General features: G+C 33.7%; 1 protein-coding gene across 1 annotated transcript in view; it reads left to right on the forward strand.

Annotated features, from left to right (window-relative positions):
* The window catches only part of ATRNL1 (attractin like 1), a gene marked incomplete at both ends in the record, with an annotated part of 692,251 nt that overhangs the window by 74,102 nt on the left and 597,486 nt on the right, over nucleotides 1-20,663 (forward strand). The window contains one exon of the mRNA XM_079717281.1: nucleotides 19,030-19,213. Within this exon, the coding sequence (XP_079573407.1) occupies nucleotides 19,030-19,213 (184 nt within the window). The remainder of the gene's footprint in view (nucleotides 1-19,029; nucleotides 19,214-20,663) is intronic.

Raw genomic sequence — 20,663 nt, forward strand, 5'->3', positions numbered from 1 at the left:
TTGGAGTAGCATGGAGCTAGGTCCTTTAGTTCATTTCTACTACTACTATTCTTAAATTTTTTAATTTTAATGTGGTCATCTGTAGCATTTTATATTGTTTAAGATTGATATATTTGCTTAACATTTTTCAAGAGCATTAGCTATTCTAACTTTTTAAAATAAGCAACACTCTTATTTGTCTATGTATTGCTTTCTAATTATTAAAGAAAAACCATTTGTTGATTATTCTTAAGTTTTTTTTAATAATTATGTTTACTCTAATTCAGCTTTATTTGGTTATTATGTCATCAACATAGAACTAATCATGTCTTACTAGCAAAGTCACCCCCAAAAGTATATCTGATGAGAGAATATTTATCTTAAAAAGATAACCATTTGTTGTGTTCCTTGAAGTTTTCTCTTTATAATAATTCATGTTCATAAAAAATTTTATTTAAAAAAAAGTTTTCTGCCTCTCCATTAGTCTGAAATCCAGAATTTCTTATTATGTATTTTTTTAAAAAAAGATAGCTTTATCACCTATACATGTTTGCTTATATGGCATATTGGTTTGTTTACTTGTTTTTGAATTTTATGAAGAGGAAATAATATTTTATGCAGTTTTCTGAGGCTTTCATTTATTTCCTTCATCACTATATAACCAAGATTAATTCATGTTGTTATGTATTCCTACAGTTAACTTTTTTGCATTACTGTATTTTATTGTCCGACTTTACCATAATTTGCCTATCCATTCTCCTGTTTATGAGCTTCTGAGTTGGATACCTGGTAAAATTCACCCACAGCAGCAATTTTGAGACATCTTGATAATAAAAGATAAAGAAAAAAATTCCTAGGCTCTTCAGGCAGAAAGATGAAATATCTTACAAGGGCAAGAGATTATATCAGAGTTTTCAAAAGCAGCCTGCAACTCACGGCAACTATGGAGCAAAGTTTTCAAGAAACTCACGGAAAGAAAATATAGGCTAAGGGTTTTTTATATCTTGGCAAACAGTCCTTCATGTGTCAAGGCTATAGAAAAAGTTTGAACGTGGCAAAACTCAGATAATTCTGTACGTATGTGCCCTGTTTCTTTTGCAGTAGAAATGTGCAGACTTTTTTTGGTAAAGATCTAGATAGTAAATATAATTTAGGCTTTGTAGGCCATACAGTGTGTGTTGTCAGCACTCAAATCTGTCATTGAAGCTGTCCACAAGCAGCTGTAAAAAATGCATGCATAAATGAGTGGGCCTTGCTCCAATAAAACTCGATTTACAGAAACACTCGGTGAGCCGAATTTGGCCTGTGGGCTGCAATTTACCAACATCTCTTCTAGAGAATAAGCTCCATTTAATGAAGAGGTGAATGGGAACACTTTAGGTAAAAGACTGATCGAGAACATTTCATGTGTTGAATTTCAGAGCTAAGACTGAAACAAGGGTGGTGGGGATGTCAGTAGATAACTGGTATGCAAATGTTTTATGTTCTGTCCAAGTAGAAATAATGCAGCTAAAAATGGGAAGAGAAGGAAGAGAGAAAGAGGAAAGCAGAAAAAGCACATGGATTGTTGGGTAGATAATAGGTAGGAATCAAAGGATGCCATTTAATTCTTGGTATACCTAAGGGTCTGTTGGACCCAGTTTTAGTTTGTTAGTTTCTTTTTTTTCTTTTTTTTTTTTTTTGCGGTACGCGGGCCTCTCACTGTTGTGGCCTCTCCCCGTTGTGGAGCACAGGCTCCGGACGTGCAGGCTCCGGACGCGCAGGCTCAACGGCCATGGCTCACGGGCCCAGCCGCTCCGCGGCATGTGGGATCTCCCCGGACCGGGGCATGAACCCGTGTCCCCTGCATCGGCAGGCGGACTCTCAACCACTGCGCCACCAGGGAAGCCCTGTTAGTTTCTTTTTTGAGCAGGCCTAACTATCTATGAAGACGGTTGTTTCATAAATTTCATTCTTTCTTAGAAGTCTTCCAAAGAACAAAGAACATTTACTTATTTAAAAATTATGGAATAAAATATTCTATATGTAATTACCAAGATGGACCTGTTGGACCCTTTTACAAATCTAAGATACATGGTGGGATCTTCGTGTTCTTATTTTTCCTATATTTTGAAACATTTTGTTATTTTATCATTCTAGGAATTCATTGCACATCAGTTGTTCCCAACTATGCTAAAATATTAAATTACTAAGAAAATAAGCTGTTTAGAAGGATGATGCCACAGTGAAATATATTGTCTATATTGTCATCTTTCAGTTTCCTTATTGCAGTGCCCAAATTATTTTATCAAATTTAAAGAAGGCATAAGAGAAGACTGGAGGCATCATCATAGTAGCCCATTTTTAGCTTTTATTGAACACAATTGAGAATTAAAAAATTTTTATTTATTCCTATAATGATAATGATGATAGTGGAATTGATCATTTATTGATCATTAAATCTCAGATCAGATTATGACTCTTCATAAGATGATATCCCTAATTTTTTCAAGCTCAAGAATCAGTGAGTGAACAATATATTTTTATCTTTTAGTATATTTATGCCCCAACATTTATTTGACACAAAGAGGTTTGCTATGTTTAAATTCTTACTGAAATTTGCAAAACGTAGTTTTTTACTATCGTCTTAGTCTTCTATAAATTATTTATAACATGACTTGATAGCATAAAACAAATAAAAGGAACAATTGAACCAAGATAGTGAATGTTGATTACTATTGCTCCTGGTATACCTAGGATTAAAACTGACATACAGATGTTAAAAATTAAGTAGGAAAGAAGAGAATTAAGGGCACTATGAAAGGTATAAACATCAAGGAAACCACTAAAACAAAAATATAAACTTTCTTAAGTACCAAAAAGAAAACATCAAATAGAAAAAAAAAACCCTCAGAAAAACATTGTAATTCACACAGTAATTATAAAATAATATGACAGAGTTGAGATCCAACATATATATTGTTAATAAACATGAATGAGATTAAGTTGCCTGTTTAAAGAAAACATTTTCAAATTGGTGCATAAAGCAAAATCCAACTCTTTGTTGCAAATAGAAGACACATCTGAAACACACTGATTCAGAAAGGCTAAAATGAAGGGATGAAGGAAGATTTACTAGGAAAATGGATACAATGAGGAAGCAGGTGTTGTGATCCTTATACCAGAGAAAGTAGAATTCAGGCCACCAAGACATTATATGAGATAAGAACACCTTATCATATAAAAAAACCCCACAATTCACCATAAAGATATAATATGTAATAGAAGAATATCAATGCACCAAATAACCCAGCAACCACCTATATAAAACTGAAATTATAGCTGATGCAAAGAGAAGTAGATAGCATCACTGTCAGTAGAAAACAGGTCAAGCATTACTCTCAGTACTTGACAGGACAAAAGAATATATATATATATCAAACAATACAGCTTGATTGTAGACAATGTTATCTCTCAAGTGCACACAGAAAACTCACAAAAATTAAGTTGATCATATGTTAGGTTAAAAAGAAAACATCAGTAGTTTCCAGAAGGTGGAAATATTAAAATTAAATACCTGAATATTAAATAAAGCCTTTCTGTTGAGTGAAAAGGGAAGTAAATACTAACTTAAATTACAAAATTGCCGAAAAATAATAACAGTAAAAACACTTATAAGAATCTATGAGATACTTTTAAAGCAGTTATCAGAGGAATATTTTTAGCATTAAACAACTACATTAATATGATGAAACTAAATGAACCACATCCCCAACTCAAAAAGCAAGAAAAAGAACAACAAACTAAACAAACAAAAAAAGTGCCAGAAAGGAAATAATAAAAATAAAAGCTGAAATTAATGATGTAAGAACAGAAAAAACAATAGATCAATTTATAGCTTACAACTTAAAAAAATAATAAAATAGATAAGCCACTAGCTCATTTAATCAAGAAACAAGGGAGAAACCACAAATATACAAAATAAGAAATGACAACGAGGAAATAATATTGATAGAGAGGAAATTAAAAAAAAATACGAGACTGCTTTGTATATCTATGCAAATAAATTTGAAGATTTTGAAGAAATGGATGATTTCTTAGAAAATAACAGTTTCCCAAAATTGAACCCAGTAGAGATAGAAAGTTTATATAGAGTAATTTTCATAGGAAAAAACAGAGAAAGCACCAAGCTTACGTGATATTACAGGATAATTTTAGCAAACTTAGTAACAAGATAGTCCCAATTCTCTTAAACTGTTTTAGAGAATAAAAAGGGAAGGAAAACTCACAAATTTATTTTAGAAAGCAAGTATAACATTGCCACTTAAACCTCATACATTTAGCACGGAAATAGAAAATTACATGTAAACATGTAAGAATAGTTAGGAAAAGACTACAAAGGAAGAGCTATGAGGGGATTTGTCCTACTAGATATTAAAGCATACTGCAAAGTCTCCATAATTAGAACAGTGTGACAGTGTGATAATGTGGCATGCATGTACAGAAGGACAATAGTATAGAATAAAAGTCCAGAAACACAGTCAACTAGATAAGGAAGTCTATGATGGGCAGAGTATAGAATGGCTGGCTTCTCTCTGCCCTGTGATATCTGGGACCTCATCTGGGTAGACCTGAACAGCTGGGGTGACTTGAATGGCGGGGGCTGGAATCATCTGCAGGCTTTTCACTCATATATATTGTTTCTCAATTGTGATGGCTGAAGGCTAATCTCAACTGGGACAGTTCTTAGGTAACTTACACGGTCTGCATGCAGTTTGGACTTCTCAGCACGCCAGCTGAGTTTTAAAAGTGTGTCCTAAGAAGGAACATCAGAAGAACACGCATTCCACAAAAACCAGGCAGAAGCTGCATAGCTTTTACGACCTAACTTTAGAAGTCACACAGCACACATCTGTACTCTCTTGATTGAAGCAGTCACAAACCCTTCGATTCAAAGGGAGGGTTCATAGAGCCCACTTATCAGTGGTAAGAGTTTAAGAGAATTTGGGCTATGTTTTAAAACTGTTTAAATATCTTAACAGAAATACATATCAGTTCCATTCCAAGGAATTTATCCTGCAGATACATCTCCAGAAACACAAAAATACGTTTTTTTTGTATGCACAAGGTTATTGTAACATTATTTGGAAACTGCTTCAATGCTAAATGTAAGAGGGTGGTGGATAAACTCTGTTACACCCACATTAGTGGTCATGCATTTGTAGAAAATAATGATGAACTGTGAAATTAAATGGAGTGATTTACAGGATGTGTTGTGATCAAGTATATAGTATATATAATGTACTACTTTTTGTACATTAGCGAAGTAAGGGAAATTAGAAAATATACTTATGCCTACTTATATGAGCAAAAAACATCAGAAGGATGAACCAGACAGCAGTGATGTTGATTACTTACAAGGGGCAGTGGAGAATGGTGTGGAAAGGATAGGAAATGAAAAATGAAAATGTTTCCCTGAGTTTGTATTTTTTAAAAATAGTTTGGACTTTCAGAAGCATATTGCCTTTAGAAACATATATTATCTGTATATAAAAATTAAATCAACAAGGAAAGGAAGAAAAGAAAGCTCTAGAGTAATGCAAACTGAAACTAATGAACCCAACTGTGTTTCAAATGAATAATACAGTCATGCTGAAAGGGGGAAGAAAGAACTAATCCAAGTAAGTTTTTAACACAGTGTTTGCCTTTAGAGTACGTGTGGTTATGGGGAAGAACTGCCAACAAGTCTTCTAGGTTTGTATTTTGAAGGTTTTGGTGAAACAATTCTGAAATTACTTTAGATGTATGGTTAGACTGAAAGAATGAGTAATGTGTTGATACTGTTGGGAACTAGAGTTCCCAATGTGGAAGACAGGAGATACAAATATGAAATGGAGAAGGCCAGGGAGAGTCCTGCCTGGATGGATTGGAATTGGAGCTATCTGCATGAGCTTATGATTAGAAGGTAGATGGTTACAGATACTTTTTGATTCTTCAGAAAGGGTCTAGGAGCGAAGATACTGCAGTAATAGTGAACCTGTTGATTCCACATATTCCCAGATATAGTTTTTAATAAAATTCCTATGAAAAGAAACAGGGCTCCTTGGAGAAATGGCCGATTTTAGGGCTGTGGTAGGGAAAAATAAAGATGAGCCTGGTACATCTTGTTATGTTACATATGGAAGTGCTCAAGAAAATTCTGGGTTATGTCAAAAGAACATAAGGGTCAGCTTGAAGGGGGTTCCATTGTACAGTCTGGGATAATTTGAGCATCAGAATAGGAAAGTAAACTACAAACCACTGAAAAAACAGGAATCCATGAGCTTACACAGACTGATAGACACAAATAGAGGAGAAGAAGCCTCTTTCCTCCACAGAATGCTGACTGGCATTGCTGGAGTTGAAAAATAATCATTTTGCAACAATCATAGTAAAAATTGATTTAGAAAAGAATCAACAATGGATGCTAAATCTATGGGGTTGGGAATGAATTTTTGATGAGATGTGCATGATATTTAAGTATCTTTCCCATGGATTGTTTATAGGGTTCAGGGGAAAAATAGTAACTATGTAGTGTGAAAATCGGTTAGAACCTTGTCCAGGTGATCAAAATTAACATTACAAACCACGGGAAACTGGACATTGTGTGCCTCTGGATATGGTACCTGCTAAAGGCAACATCACTTAGAGCAGAGTTCTGTAAACTTTTTCTGTAAAGACTTACACAGTAAATATTTTAGGCTTTGTAGATCATACAGTCTCTGATTTATTCAGTTCTTCCACTGAAGTTTGAAAGGAAGCCATGGATGATATGTAAATGAATGAACATGCCAGTGTGCCAGTGTGCCATTTTCGTCTTTGTTTACGAAAATGAGTGGCTGACTAGATTTGTCCCAAGGAGCATAGGTTACTTAGTTAATTGGTTTCTGTTGTTTATATAACTGATGGGGAGCAAGGTATACTTTATCCTGTACTTGTCAATTTAATGTTGTAATCTCAGTGAAGGGCTTGACATATATTGTTAAAATAGTTTCAGCTCATCATTACTTTTAATTCATAATTCTGGTATCTAAAGATTTAATTAAATCCTCCTTTTATTAGGTCAATAGTTGTTTAATAAGTACAACTTCTGGGCTTCCCTGGTGGCGCAGTGGTTGACAGTCCGCCTGCCGATGCAGGGGACATGGGTTCGTGCCCCAGTCCGGGAAGATCCCACATGCCGTGGAGCGGCTAGGCCCATGAGCCATGGCCGCTGAGCCTGCGCGTCCAGAGCCTGTGCTCCGCAACGGGAGAGGCCACAACAGTGAGAGGCCCACGTACCACAGAAAAAAAAAAAAAGTACAACTTCTATGCCTTCATCCTAGGAATTGACAAAAAATGTTGAAGAGCAAACTATTGGCAATAAGAAAAATAAGAATGGGAATGTATAGGTTAAAAGAGATTCAATAAACACATCAGGGCTTCCCTGGTGGTGCAGTGGTTGAGAGTCCGCCTGCCGATGCAGAGAGCGCGGGTTCGTGCCCCGGTCCGGGAAGATCCCACATGCCGCGGAGCGGCTGGGTCCGTGAGCCATGGCCGCTGAGCCTGCGCGTCCCGAGCCTGTGCTCCGCAACGGGAGAGGCCACAACAGTGAGAGGCCCACGTACCACAAAAAAAAAAATAAAAAAAAAAAAAACAAAACACATCAGGCAACTTCAATGTGTGGATCTCATTTAGATCCTGATTCCAACAAACTTCCAAAAAAAAAAAAAAGAAGCTTATAAGATAATTAGAAATCTGAACACTAATTGGATACTTGCTGATATTAAAAATTATTAACTTTTTTTTTTTTTTTGGAGAGTCACAATGCAAACCTCTAGGGGTTTTGGATTAAAGCCATAATCTCTTCTACAGATATCTTTTTGAGAAACAGTTTCTGTTTTGCTAGCCAGTATAATTCTTCCCACTGTCTGGAAGACTTTCAGTGTTACTGCTTTTCCTAGAAATGCTTGGTGTAAGTCATCTGGAGTTCTCTTTGTGGCAGGATTTTAAAATTACAGATTCAATTTATCTGATAGTTCTAAGACTACTCAAGTTTTTTCTCTCGTCAGATTTGGTAACTTGATTTTATTTTCAGAATTTGTTCATTTTATCTAAATTTGCCAATGTATTGATCTAAAGTTCTTCATAATATGCTTTTAGTGAAGTTTAAAATATTTTATAGCCCTATCCCCTTTTATATTCCTAATATTGGCTGCGTGGGTCTTCTTACTTTTTGTCTTGATCAGATTCTCCACAAGATTGTAAATCTTAATACTTTTCAAAGTACCAACTTTTGGGGTTATTGATTTTCTTAATATATTCATTTGTCTATTTTATTCTTATTTTTATTATGACTTCATTTTAATATATTTTGATTTGTTATGCTTTTTTCCTTTTTATATTGATGCTTAATTCATTATCTTTCAGGTTTTCTTCATTGAATTTTTAATAATATATACATTTAAAGCTGTAACATAAACAATGTAAACATGGCTATAGTTGTATCCTACATGATTTGGTATGTAGTATTTTAATTGTTATTTAGCTCAAAATGTGTTTAAGATTCCATATTAATTTCTTCTTTCATTAATGGGTTATTTAGAAGTGCAGTTTAAAATGTTCAAACATGGGGTTTTCTAGTTATTTATTTTTTATTGTTAATATCTAGGTTATTGTATTATGGTCACAGAACATATCCTATAGGTTTCCTCCCTCAAAATTATTATGAAATATTTCAAAAATACATAAAAGTTGAAAGAATTGTGCAGTGAATTCTCATAGACATACTACTTACCTGCTACAACTAATCTTTTGCTTTTTCACTTACCAGTGTATGTATCCATTTCTCTATCCATCTATCTGTTTTTTTGGTGCATTTTAAAGACTGTTGCAAACATTAGTACACTTGACTTCTAAACATAATAGCATGCCTGTTGTTAACTAGAGTTCTGTACTCATGTTTTTAATGTAAAAGTTACATACAGTGAAATGCACAAATTTTGTGTACAATTCAATGAGTTTTGACAAAACATACATCTGTAACCCAAATTCATATCAAGATATAGGACACTGACCATTACTTGAGAAAGTTCTCTCCTGATCCTTCCCAGTTGATACCTGTCCTGCTTCCTGATTTTTTTCATCATCAAATAGTTTTGCCTGTTTTGGAATTTCATGTAAAGGGAATCACACATCATGCACCCTTTTTAAAATAAGGCTTCTTTCACTCACCATGATGCTTTTGAAATTTATACATGTTGTGTTTATTAGTAATTTGTTCCTTTTTGTTGAGTGCTTTTTCAGTGTATGAATACATTACAGTTTCTTCATTTTCTCATTGATGAACACCTGGGCTGTTTCCAATTTTGGGCTGTTACGAATAAAATTTCAGTGAACATTCTTGTACAAGTCAACTAGTAGACATGTTTTTATTTCTCTTGTCTAAATACCTAAGGATGTTGGTTGGGTCAGGAGGAAGATATATCTTTAATTTTTTAAGAAAGTGCCAGACCTTTTTTCCAAAATGACCTAATACATTTGTTTATTAAGTTTAGTTAATTACTTGTGTTGTTCAAATCTTTTAGATCTTTACTGATATTTTGACTTCTGTCAGTTGCTGGAAAGGGTACATTAAGTTTTCCATGATGATGTTGATTTTGTAAATTTTTCCTTACAATTTTTTCAATTTTTGCTTTATATATTTTGAAGCTTTATTACTCTATTGGAATATTGATCTTTTAAAATTCATATGTAGTGATCTTTACCTTTAGTAATCTTTTTGCTGCTTTTCCCATAAAGACTATTACTGTATTCTGATACATTGTGGTCATCCCGCAGAAGGGAATCCCCAATATTTGCTTTGGATGTGGAGGCCGATGGTGCCAAGAGAGTATGAAACACGAATACCAAGAGAGTATGAAAGACTTATTATTCACAAAATGAGGCTTTCTGACGTGTGCAGGGTAGGCTCCCAAGCAGGTCTGAAAATGGCTTGAGAGAGCAGGGAAAGGAGATTGGCTTGGTTATGTAATTTTACAGTGTGGGTAAAGTAAGGGAAACATTCATGCAAGCCGGGTCTTGCTTGGCTTAAATTTCCCCTTGGCACCATAGCGGGGAGTAATAAAACAGTTGGTGCTTTATTTATAGTGATCCCAAGGTATCCTTGCCAGTCTGTTTCACAAATCACTTAACAATTAACTTAATAAAAATCTTTTCTCCTGTATTGTGCACTTCCAGTGATCAGTCATTCACGTGAATAATGATATTGTCTTGGAATAATGTGTTAGCAGGGAAGGTGGTGAGGAGTTGTTGGATTCTAGATTTGTTTTGAAAGTGGTGACAACAGGAATCACTGAGAGATCATGTTAAATGTGAGGAAAAGGAGTCAAGGATAGCTCTAAGATGTTTGGTTGAGCAACTAGAAGAATGGAGATGCCATGTACTAAGTGAGGGAGGCTGAGAAAGGCAGATTTACTTGTCACCAGCACATATGTGTGTGTGTGTGTATAAAAACATCAGAGTGCAACTTGGTAAACTTTAACAAATCGATATAGTTGTGTAAGTGCTACCTCAGTTTAGATACAGAACATTTCTGTTACTCCAGAAAGTTTACTCATGACCCTGTGCCCTCAATCTGTCATGATCCTCTAGCTCCAGGTAACCACTGATCTGTTTTCTGTCAATATAGTTTTGCCTCATTTCAAATTTCATATAAATGAGATCATGTGGTATGTGGTCTCATTGTATTAGCATAATAATTTTGAGATTCATCTAAATTTTTGCTCGTGTCAGTAGTTTGCTTCTTTTAAATCTCGAATGGTATTTCATTGTATAGATAAAATATAATTTGTTTATGTGTTCACTAGTTAGTGGACATTTGAGTCCAGTTTTTAGGTCTTTTGAATAAAAGCTGTTATGAATATTTGCACACAAGTCTTTGGGCATATGTTTTCCGTTCTCTTGTGTAAGTGCTGAAGAATGGGATTGCTGGGTTATTTGCAGTTATGTGTTTAACTTTATAAGAAACTTCCATACTGTTTACCAAAGTGATACTACCATTTACAACCCACCAGCAGTGTATGAGAGTTCCGGTTATTTCACATCCCCACCAACACTTGATATTGTTTTCTTTTTAATTTTTGCTATTCTGGAATTGTAGTGGTATCTTATGGTTTTTATTTGCATTTTCCTGATGACTAATGATACTGAATATCTTTTTATTTCAGTATTTGCCATTTATTTATCTTCTTTGGTAAAATGTATGTTCATACTTTTTGTCCATTTTGAAAATTGGGTTGTTTGACTTCTTATTATGGAGCTATAAGAATTTTTTTATATATTCTGGATATTAGTCCTTTCTCTGATATATGTTTTGCAAATACTTTCCCCCAGTTGTGGCATACCTTTTCATTTTTACAATGTCTTAAAAGGTTGAGATTTTAAATTTTGATGAAATACAATTTATCAACGTGTTCTACCTAAGAGATCTTTGTCAAGCTCAAGGTCGTAAAGGTTTTTCTCTAGGTATTTAGTTTGGGCTGTCAACCTCAGATCTATCACCTATTTGAGTTAAATTTCATATATGGTGTGAAGTAAAGTCTGAGTTTTTTTTTTTTTTAACGTGTGCAGCTTAATTTATTGGTCACATATACAAAGGTTGGAATCAGGATAAAAAGAGCAGTGCTAAAAATTAGTATAAAGCAGTGTTTCCTCGCCTTTCCTGTGTCATGATAACAATAGCAAATGATAATAAGAAACGTGTAGAAAAAGACATGATTTACATCATAATCAAATTGCTTAACACCAGTGACTTTTTCTCATTTTTCTCATTATCCCTCTTTTTTATTACTCAAGTAATAAATAACAATTACATAAAAGTCTGCAAATTCAAATAAGCAAAAAAAAAAAAAACCAAGAATTACAGTTTTCAATAGCTATAAGTATAGAAGAAAGGCAGTGATTTTGTACATTTTAAAAATTGAGCCCCTGCAGTAAATTCACTCATTAATTACACTTTTAAAAAATAATGAATGATAATATTTATAAGGTGTAGCAGTGAATGGATGGAGCTTCTCACTTGAAAGTGACCAGCCTGGGTGCTTAAGGCCTGAGAGTTTTTTAAGAAATAAATATACAGTTGTTCTTTGGTCGAAAGAGTTTCCTTTCCCCATTGAATTACCTTGGTACATGTGTTGAAGAATCAACTGACCATTTATGTATGAGTCGACGTTTGGTCCGTTGATGTATATTATGTTTAATACCACACTCTATTGATTACTGTAGCTTTGTAAATCAGGCAGTGTCAGTCCTCCATCATTTGTTTGTTTTGTTTTCAAAAGTTTTGGACTCTTCTAGGTCCTTCACATTGCCATGTAAAATTTAGAATCAGCTTGTCAGTTTATTAAGAAAAAGCATGTAGGGATTTTAATTGGGGTTGCATTACATCTATAAAGGGGAAAATTGAGCCTTTAACAATATTGAGTCTTCTAACTCATGGGCATGCTATATTTCAGCATTTGGCACCCTACAACTTTGCTGAACACACTTACTATTCCTTGTAGCTTTTTGGTAGATTCTTTCTTATTTTCTATATAGATGATCATGTGTTATGCTCATGCTTATAAACATTCTTCTTCCTTTTCAATCTGTATACCTTTTATTATTATACTGCTAGGATCTCTGGTACAATATTGAGTAGAGGTAGTGAGAGCAGACATTCCTGTCTTTTTTTTCATATTTTAGGAGGGAAAACTCCAGTCTTTTAATTACTGTAGTATTACATTAGTGGTCTTTTTTTTAATGCCTTTATCAGGTGGAGGAAATTCGCTTTTATTCCTAGTTTGCTGTGTATTTTTCATGAATAATGTTAAATTTTGTCAAATAATTTTCTGCATCTATTGAGAAGATCATTCTTTTATTTTCTTTGATTTCTTAATATGGTGAATGACATTGACTTTCAGATGTTAAGCCACTATTGTACTCTTGGATAAATCCCACTTGGCCATAATGTATTACCCTTTTCATATACTGCTAGAATTGATTTGCAAAAATTTTGTTAAGGATTTTTATGTTTATGCTCATAAGAGATATTGGACTATAGTTTACTTTTCTTGTAATGTCTTTGTCTGCTTTTCCAGGCTGTAATGGTAAAATGATTTGGGGAGTGGTAAAATGGGGAGTGGTAAAATTTGGGGAGTGTTTCTATTCTATTTTCTGTAAGAGTTTGTGTAGAATTGGTATTATTTCTTTCTTAAATGTTTGGTGAAGTTCACCCGTGAAACTATCTGGCCCAGAAACTTTCTTTGTAGGAAAGATTTTGACTGTGACATTTATTTTCTTTAATAAATGTTAGCAATATTCAAATTATCAATTTATTTTTGAATGAGATTTGGTAGTTTGTGTTTGTAAGTAATATGTCCATATCATTTAAGGTGTTAAACATATTGGCATAAAGCTGTTCATTATATTCCCTTATACTTAATATTTATGAAATCTGTAGTGATATCTCCTCTTATATCTGATATGAGTTATGTGTGTCCTATTTTTCTTGTCTGTCTGACTAGAGATTAATAGGTTAATCAATTTTATTGACCTTTTCAAATAACCATCTTTTGTTTCCTGTTTTCTATCATATTGATTAATGCTTTGTTACATTTCTTTTCTCCTTTGAGTTTTATTTGCTCTTGTTTTACTGATTTCTTAAGATGGAAGAATAGATCATTGAATTGAGATTGAGACCTTTTTCTTCTTTTTAAAAATATAAGTATCATTATAAATTTCCTTCTAAGCCAGTAGTTCTCACACTTGATGCACAGGAATCACCTAGAAGGTTGTTAAAATAGATTGCTGTGCCCTAATCCCTGATTTTCTTATTGATTATTTCAGGATTGGTGCCAGGGAATTTGCATTTCTAAAAAGTTTCCAGGTAATGCCAATTGATGCTTCAGGGAACCACTGTTGAGAATGACTGCTTTAAGTACTGCTTTAGCTGTATCCCACACGTTTTGAAATGTTGCATTTTTTGTTTCCATTTAGTTCAAAATGTTTTCTATTTTTTTGTGTGATTTTTTCCTTTGGCTCCTGGGTTGTTTAGTAGTATTTTGTTTGATTCAAATATATGAAGATTTTCCCGATATCTTTCTTGCCTTTATTTCTTGTTTAATTCTATTATTGTCAAAGACTGTTTTTTACAGTTAAAATTTTTCTTGAGTCTTATTTTCTGACCCAGAATATGGTCTACCTTGGTGAATGTTACATGTGAATTTGAAAAGATCTACATTCTGCTCTAGTTGGTTGGGGTGTTCTATAAATGCCAATTATATTATGGTTGATGGAGTTATTCACATCTTCTATATCTTTACTGATATTCTGTTCAGTATTTTTCTTAGTTCTTGAAAAACCAGTGTAGAAACTTCCAGTTATGATTGTGGATATATCTATTTCATTTTTAAGTTCTATTAGTTTTTGCCTCACTCATTTACTTATTTTTAATTTTTTAATATATAATTAAAATTAATTAATTTTAATTGAAGTATAGTTGATTTACAGTGTTGTGTTAGTCTCAGGGGTAGAGCAAAGAGATTCAGTTATGTATACATATATATCTATTTTTTTCAGATTCTTTTCCCTCATAGGTTCTTACAAAATATTGAGTATAGTTCCCTGTGCTATACAGTAGGTCCTTGTTGGTTATCTATTTTACATGTATGTTTCACTCATTTAGATGTTCTATTATTGGGTGTTTACACAATTAGAATTGTTGGTTCTAATGATAAATTGTCCTCTTTCAGTCCCAGTTTCCTTCTGTTGTCTTTTCCACCTGAAGACCTTATTTTAGTATTTCCTTTAGAGTAGGTCTGCTGGCCATGGATAAGCTTATTTTTTTTTACATCTGAGAATCTATTCATTTTACGTTCATCACTAAAGGATATTTTTGCTAGATATAGAATCCTGAGTTATAGTTATTTTTATAGTTATAGTTTTCAGCACTTCCTTCTGTCCTGCATGGTTTCTTAGGGTAAAATCATAGTCATTAACTGTTGTTCCCCTGTAGGTAATTTGTTATTTTTCTGTAGCTGCTTCTGAGATGTTTTCTGCACTTTTAGTTTTCAGCGATTTCATTGTGGTGTGAATTTCTTTGAATTTATCCTATTCGTGGTTTGCTCAACTTCTTGAATCTGTAGGACTATTAATTTATTAAGTACTTTTTAATTTTATTTTTGTAGAGGTTACTCTAGAGTTTACAATATGCTTATTTATCTTTTCAGATTCTACCTTTAATTAATGTTCTGCCACTTCACATATAGTGTCAGAAACTCAGACTAGTATCCCTGCCTTTCCCTGTTTTAATATCATATCTCATATGTTATGAAGACCATAACAAATTGTTATAATTTTTGTTTTGGACACTTAATTATCATTTACTGGGAGGGAAGATGAGAAATGACACCTTTAATATTTATCCACATATCAGATATTTCCTATACTCCTCATTCATCTATATAAATCCAGATCCTGTCTGGTTTCAAGTATCATTTTCATTCAGCTTGAACTTATTTTGGTCACTTTTTTATAGGGCAAGTCTGCAATAATATATTCTCTCTGTGGTTTTTTTTTTTTCCTTTATCTGAAAAAGGTTTTGTTTTACTTTCACTTTTGGAAAATATTTTGTGGGATATAGAATTCTACTTTGATAGTTATTTTTTGGTATAGAATTCTGAATTAATGGGTTTTTTTCCCCCTTCTCAGTAGTTTAAAAGTGTAACTTCACTGTCTTCTGACTTGCATGCTTTCTGTTGAGAAGTCAAGTGGCATTCTTATTTTTGTTCTGCTTGTTCATCTTAATCACTTCATGCTATTCCTTGGCGTGGGTTTCTTTATTTCTTTTTTTTCCTCCTGCTTGTATATCATTGACCTTCTTGGTTTTGTGGATTTATAGATTTCATTAAATTTGAGAAACTATTTTTTCAAACATCATTTCTGTCTACCTTACCACCACACTTTTTGGATTTGTATCATAGTAGATTAGACTACTTGATATTGTCATACAGGTCCCTGATATTCTGGTCATTTTTTTTCAGGGTTTTTGTTTGTTTTTTTCTGTGCTTCATTTTGGATAGTTTCTATTTCGATATTTTAAATTCATTGTTCTTTTCTCGCAGAGTATCTAATCTTGTGTTAATTCTATACAATGTATTTTTCATTTCCAAAAGTTCTGTTTGAGTCTTTTTTATCTTCCATTTTTCCCTTATCATGTTCATGTTTTCTGTAACATTATTGAACATATTTGAGTATATTTACAATAGCTTTTTAAACATTCTCTTCTTTTAATTCTATCGTCTATGTTATTTCTGTCTCTATTGATTGAGTTTTCTTCTTGTTATGGGTCATATTTTCTTTGACCTCTGTGCCTGTTAATTTTTTAAAGCATTTTGAGCATTGTATGTTTTTACCTTGTTGTCTGCTGGACTTTGCTGTATTCCTTTAACGATTGTTGGACTTTGTACTAACATGGGGTTAAGCTTCCATTGTAAGCATTTTGGGGGATTGCTTCTGAGCTCTGTTAGAGTGGATCCAGAGCAACTTTTAGTTTATGGCATGATTGTTTTTAAGAACAAATTGAAACCTAAATGAGTCACAATGTAGAGTTACTTAAATAAGTTATGTATCATCAATACAATGGAATTTAGCTGATAAAAAATGAAAAATGGGACCTGAAAAGATGTCCCAGATGTTAAGTGAAAAAATAGTTGTAAAATAGCATGATTTTTTTGTACAAATATTTACAGGTATGTATGTACATGCAAGTCATATACATTTGTTTTGTATATTGTAATAAAATATTCAGAATTATAGTTTGAAAATATTCTGAACATAATAATTTGTGAAAAATACCTCTAGATAGTGGGCTAAAGCAGAAGGTAACATTCACTTTTGCATTATACACCTCTTTATTGCTACAATATTTTTTGGTAAGAAGTATGTTTATCTTTTTTTGTTAAAAAGAGAATGAATAAAAACATGAAAACCTTCAGTTTGGCTATATATATATAGCTATATATATATATATATATATATATATATATATATGGCTTTAATAAGTGTTTGAAGTATATTAAAGAAATTGTTCCTAAGTTATTATTAACTTCATTCTTTGAAAACTACCTCCAAAATGTAATGCCCATTAGTTACAAGAGTACTCTGAAATTTCTTCAGATATGTTTAGTTTTCTCTGAGTAAAATTGGCTTTAACAACCCTTTTTGATACTTCTTTATGACTACTTTTATGACCGTTGAAGTATCACATTCTACAGTACCTTAAAATTGTGTAAGTGTGAAGAATTCTTAAGTATCATCTTTATTTTCTGTTATTTGCTTTGAGTATTTTCAGTGAGTTGTCTAGTATGCCAAAGTTGAGGTGAAAAGTTAGGGGGAAGATGGAAGTGTGGTCTGGGTGGATATTTAAAGACTAATAATAGATTTCTGTATAGTTGCTCTTTATAATCTAAATTTTTTTAAGGCCAAGGAGATGTGTATTTTCATCTTCATATTTTTAAAAACATGTCTTTCATATGATTGGGGCTTGTTTTAGTGAATTTGCCATAGAAATAAGAGTCCCTTCTAGATATATCAAGCAGAATGGGAACTTAATATAGGGAGTTAATTACAAAAATACTAGAGACACCAAAATGAGGGGATCACCCAGAAATCTGGAGCTGCTACATACCCAGGCTGGAGCTTAGGACCACATTTGTAATTGAGCTACTTACTGTAGGTGCTACAGCTGCCACTGTGCAGGTGGTACCCCTGCTGCTGTTGCTATAAAACCACCACTGCCACTACTTACTGTAGTCACCTACCTGTTCCTTCTGTTAGAGAAAAAAGCAGAATCTTTCTTCCTTTTGCCTTCTAAGCTCTCCCCAGTACTTTCATTGGCGGAACCTGACAGTAACACATCTGTCAGCGAGGCTTGGAAATTTAATTTTTAGGTTTTTATCAATAATACAAAGCACTCTTAGAAGGGACAGTGGGACTCATTACCAAGAGATAAAAGACCAGCAGAATGCTAAAAATTGTTAAGGGCAAGAGTCATATCTTTTTTTTTTTTTTTTTTTTTTTTTTTTTTTTTTTTGCGGTACGCGGGCCTCTCACTGTTGTGGCCTCTCCCGTTGCGGAGCACAGGCTCCGGTCATGCAGGCTGAGTGGCCATGGCTCACGGGCCCAGCCGCTCCGCGGCATGTGGGATCCTCCCGGACCGGGGCATGAACCCGTGTCCCCTGCATCGGCAGGCGGACTCTCAAGCACTGCGCCACCAGGGAAGCCCCAAGAGTCATATCTTAATTTTAGTCTTTGTAATATCAGTGACTAAACTCAGAGCCTGTGACATAATAGGCTCTCATAAACTATTTGTTAAGTCTTTTTTTTCAGGTTTGTTTACAAATACAGAAATGTATGTGAGAATAAAGTTTTCATTTTCTCTCTCACATACAAAAATTAGGTATTTTCAATATTTCAGAGTTTAATTAAAATTTGCAAAAAGACCAGTCTTACTTACCTTCAATCCCTTGCACCCAACATAGTACCTAGCACATATTTCTTTCTTTATTTAAAAAATAAATTTATTTATTTATTTGTTTATTTTGGCTGCGTTCGGTCTTTGTTGTGGTGCGCGGGCCTCTCATTGCAGTGGCTTCTCTTGTTGCAGAGCATGGGCTCTAGGCACGTGGGCTTCAGTAGTTGTGGCACGTGGGCTCAATGGTTGTGTCTCGTGGGCTCTAGAGTGCAGGCTCAGTAGTTGTGGCACATGGGCTTAGTTGCTCCATGGCATGTGGGATCTTCCCAGACCAGGGATTGAACCCGTGTCCCCTGCATTGGCAGGTGGATTCTTAGCCACCTAGCACATATTTAATAATTTTTTTAAATTAAATGATTATTAAGTATACTTTACTTATAAAATGTGGTATTAGAATGAACTTGTTGGTAGTTTGGTGGTATATTAGTTTTATTTCTAAATACTATTTGAGTTCATGATTTATCTTCTTTCTCTTACAGCATCAAACACTTGGCTTGTTCCGGAAACTAAAGGAGCTATTGTTCAAGGTGGATATGGCCATACCAGTGTGTATGATGAAATAACAAAGTCCATTTATGTTCATGGAGGCTATAAAGCATTACCAGGCAACAAATATGGATTGGTAGATGACCTTTATAAGTATGAAGTTAACACTAAGACTTGGTGAGTAGATTGGGCAGAAGTACATTGTATATCTTGTACTGGTCATTTCACATATGCCAGTTTCTCTAGGGTACATACCTAAAAGTGAAATTGCTGTGTGTGAGGATATTCCCATCCTTAACTTTATTACCCATTGCCTAATTGCTTCTCAAGTCACTGTGATAATGTTTACTTCCACCAGCAAGGTATAAGTGTCCTTGTTTCTTCGTCGTCTCACCAACACTTGGTAATTATGAGGATATTTTCCTTTTGCCAGTGCAGTGGATGTGAATGGTATTGTACTGATATTTTGATGTGCGTACCCTGATTGCTATAGTGAATAAGCGTATTTTTATGTGTTCAATTGCACACGTGTTTTCTATTTAGTGAATTGCTTATTGATTTTTCTAGGTATACAAGTTTTAAAATAGAATTTTTGTTGTACTCATTTTCTTTTGTAGGGCCTGGGAAGTGACCCCCTTTTTGTTTTTAAACACTAAACATTCTTTTAAACTTATATGAAATTACTTTATGTGTTAAAATGAAATACAATTTTCCACCAAATTGTGATTTGTTCTTTCCTTTTCACTGTCACTTTCGAACATATATTCTAATTTACACTTTATTTGAAAAAAGGAAGGTGAAATTTAAAAAACGAAGACTTTTCCTTTGGGTAATTTTCCTAATTTTCAGTTTTTTAGTTTAATAAAATGCAGTATTATATTTTAGTAGATAGGCTACCTTGCTGAGCTATTAGTAAATGTGTGTTTAGAGAAATTCTTTTTCAGTGGGGAAATGGATTATTCTGGACTACTATTTCCATTGAGAAAAATTAGGAATTACATCTTTTTAAGGCATCATAGGACTATAAAGACAGTCCTATTTGTTGGTCAAGATTAAGGAGAGATAGAATGAAAAGGGAGGTATGATTGGCATTTTGCACAACTTTTGTCCTTGAGACAATTATAAATCCTGAAAACTGCCTGAGAAACTGAGCAGAGCTTTCGTCAGTCAATATGGAGGACCGAAATGGATTTCTAGGTGTGCCAAGGAATAGGGGTCTTGTTACACACTTCACAATGTAGTCTGATTCCTGAAGCTCTAAACCTATGAGTGAGTATAAACTTTTCTTTGAATAATCATGGTCTTTCATTGGTTTTGGTGCTCTGCCCATAGTCTAACTCGTGGCAGAGCAAAAATAAATCCTCTCTTGAGGAAGACAATATCATACAGAGCCTCAAATTATTTCATGTACAATATTTGTTACAAAACAAAAAATAATAAGGCTTAGGAAAAGAAAAGCCATGAAAAAAACCCAGCCATTTGAAATATACCTATAGGTTAATGGCATTTTCAGACAGAAACTTTAAAATAATTAGGATTTTATGATCAAGAAATTAAAATATAAGGTAGGAAAATATTAACAGACAACTGGAAACTTTTACTAAAGAATCAAATGGAAATTATAGAA

Source organism: Hyperoodon ampullatus, assembly GCF_949752795.1.
Source record: "Hyperoodon ampullatus genome assembly, chromosome: 1".
In the NCBI taxonomy this organism is placed as follows: Eukaryota; Metazoa; Chordata; class Mammalia; order Artiodactyla; family Ziphiidae; genus Hyperoodon; species Hyperoodon ampullatus.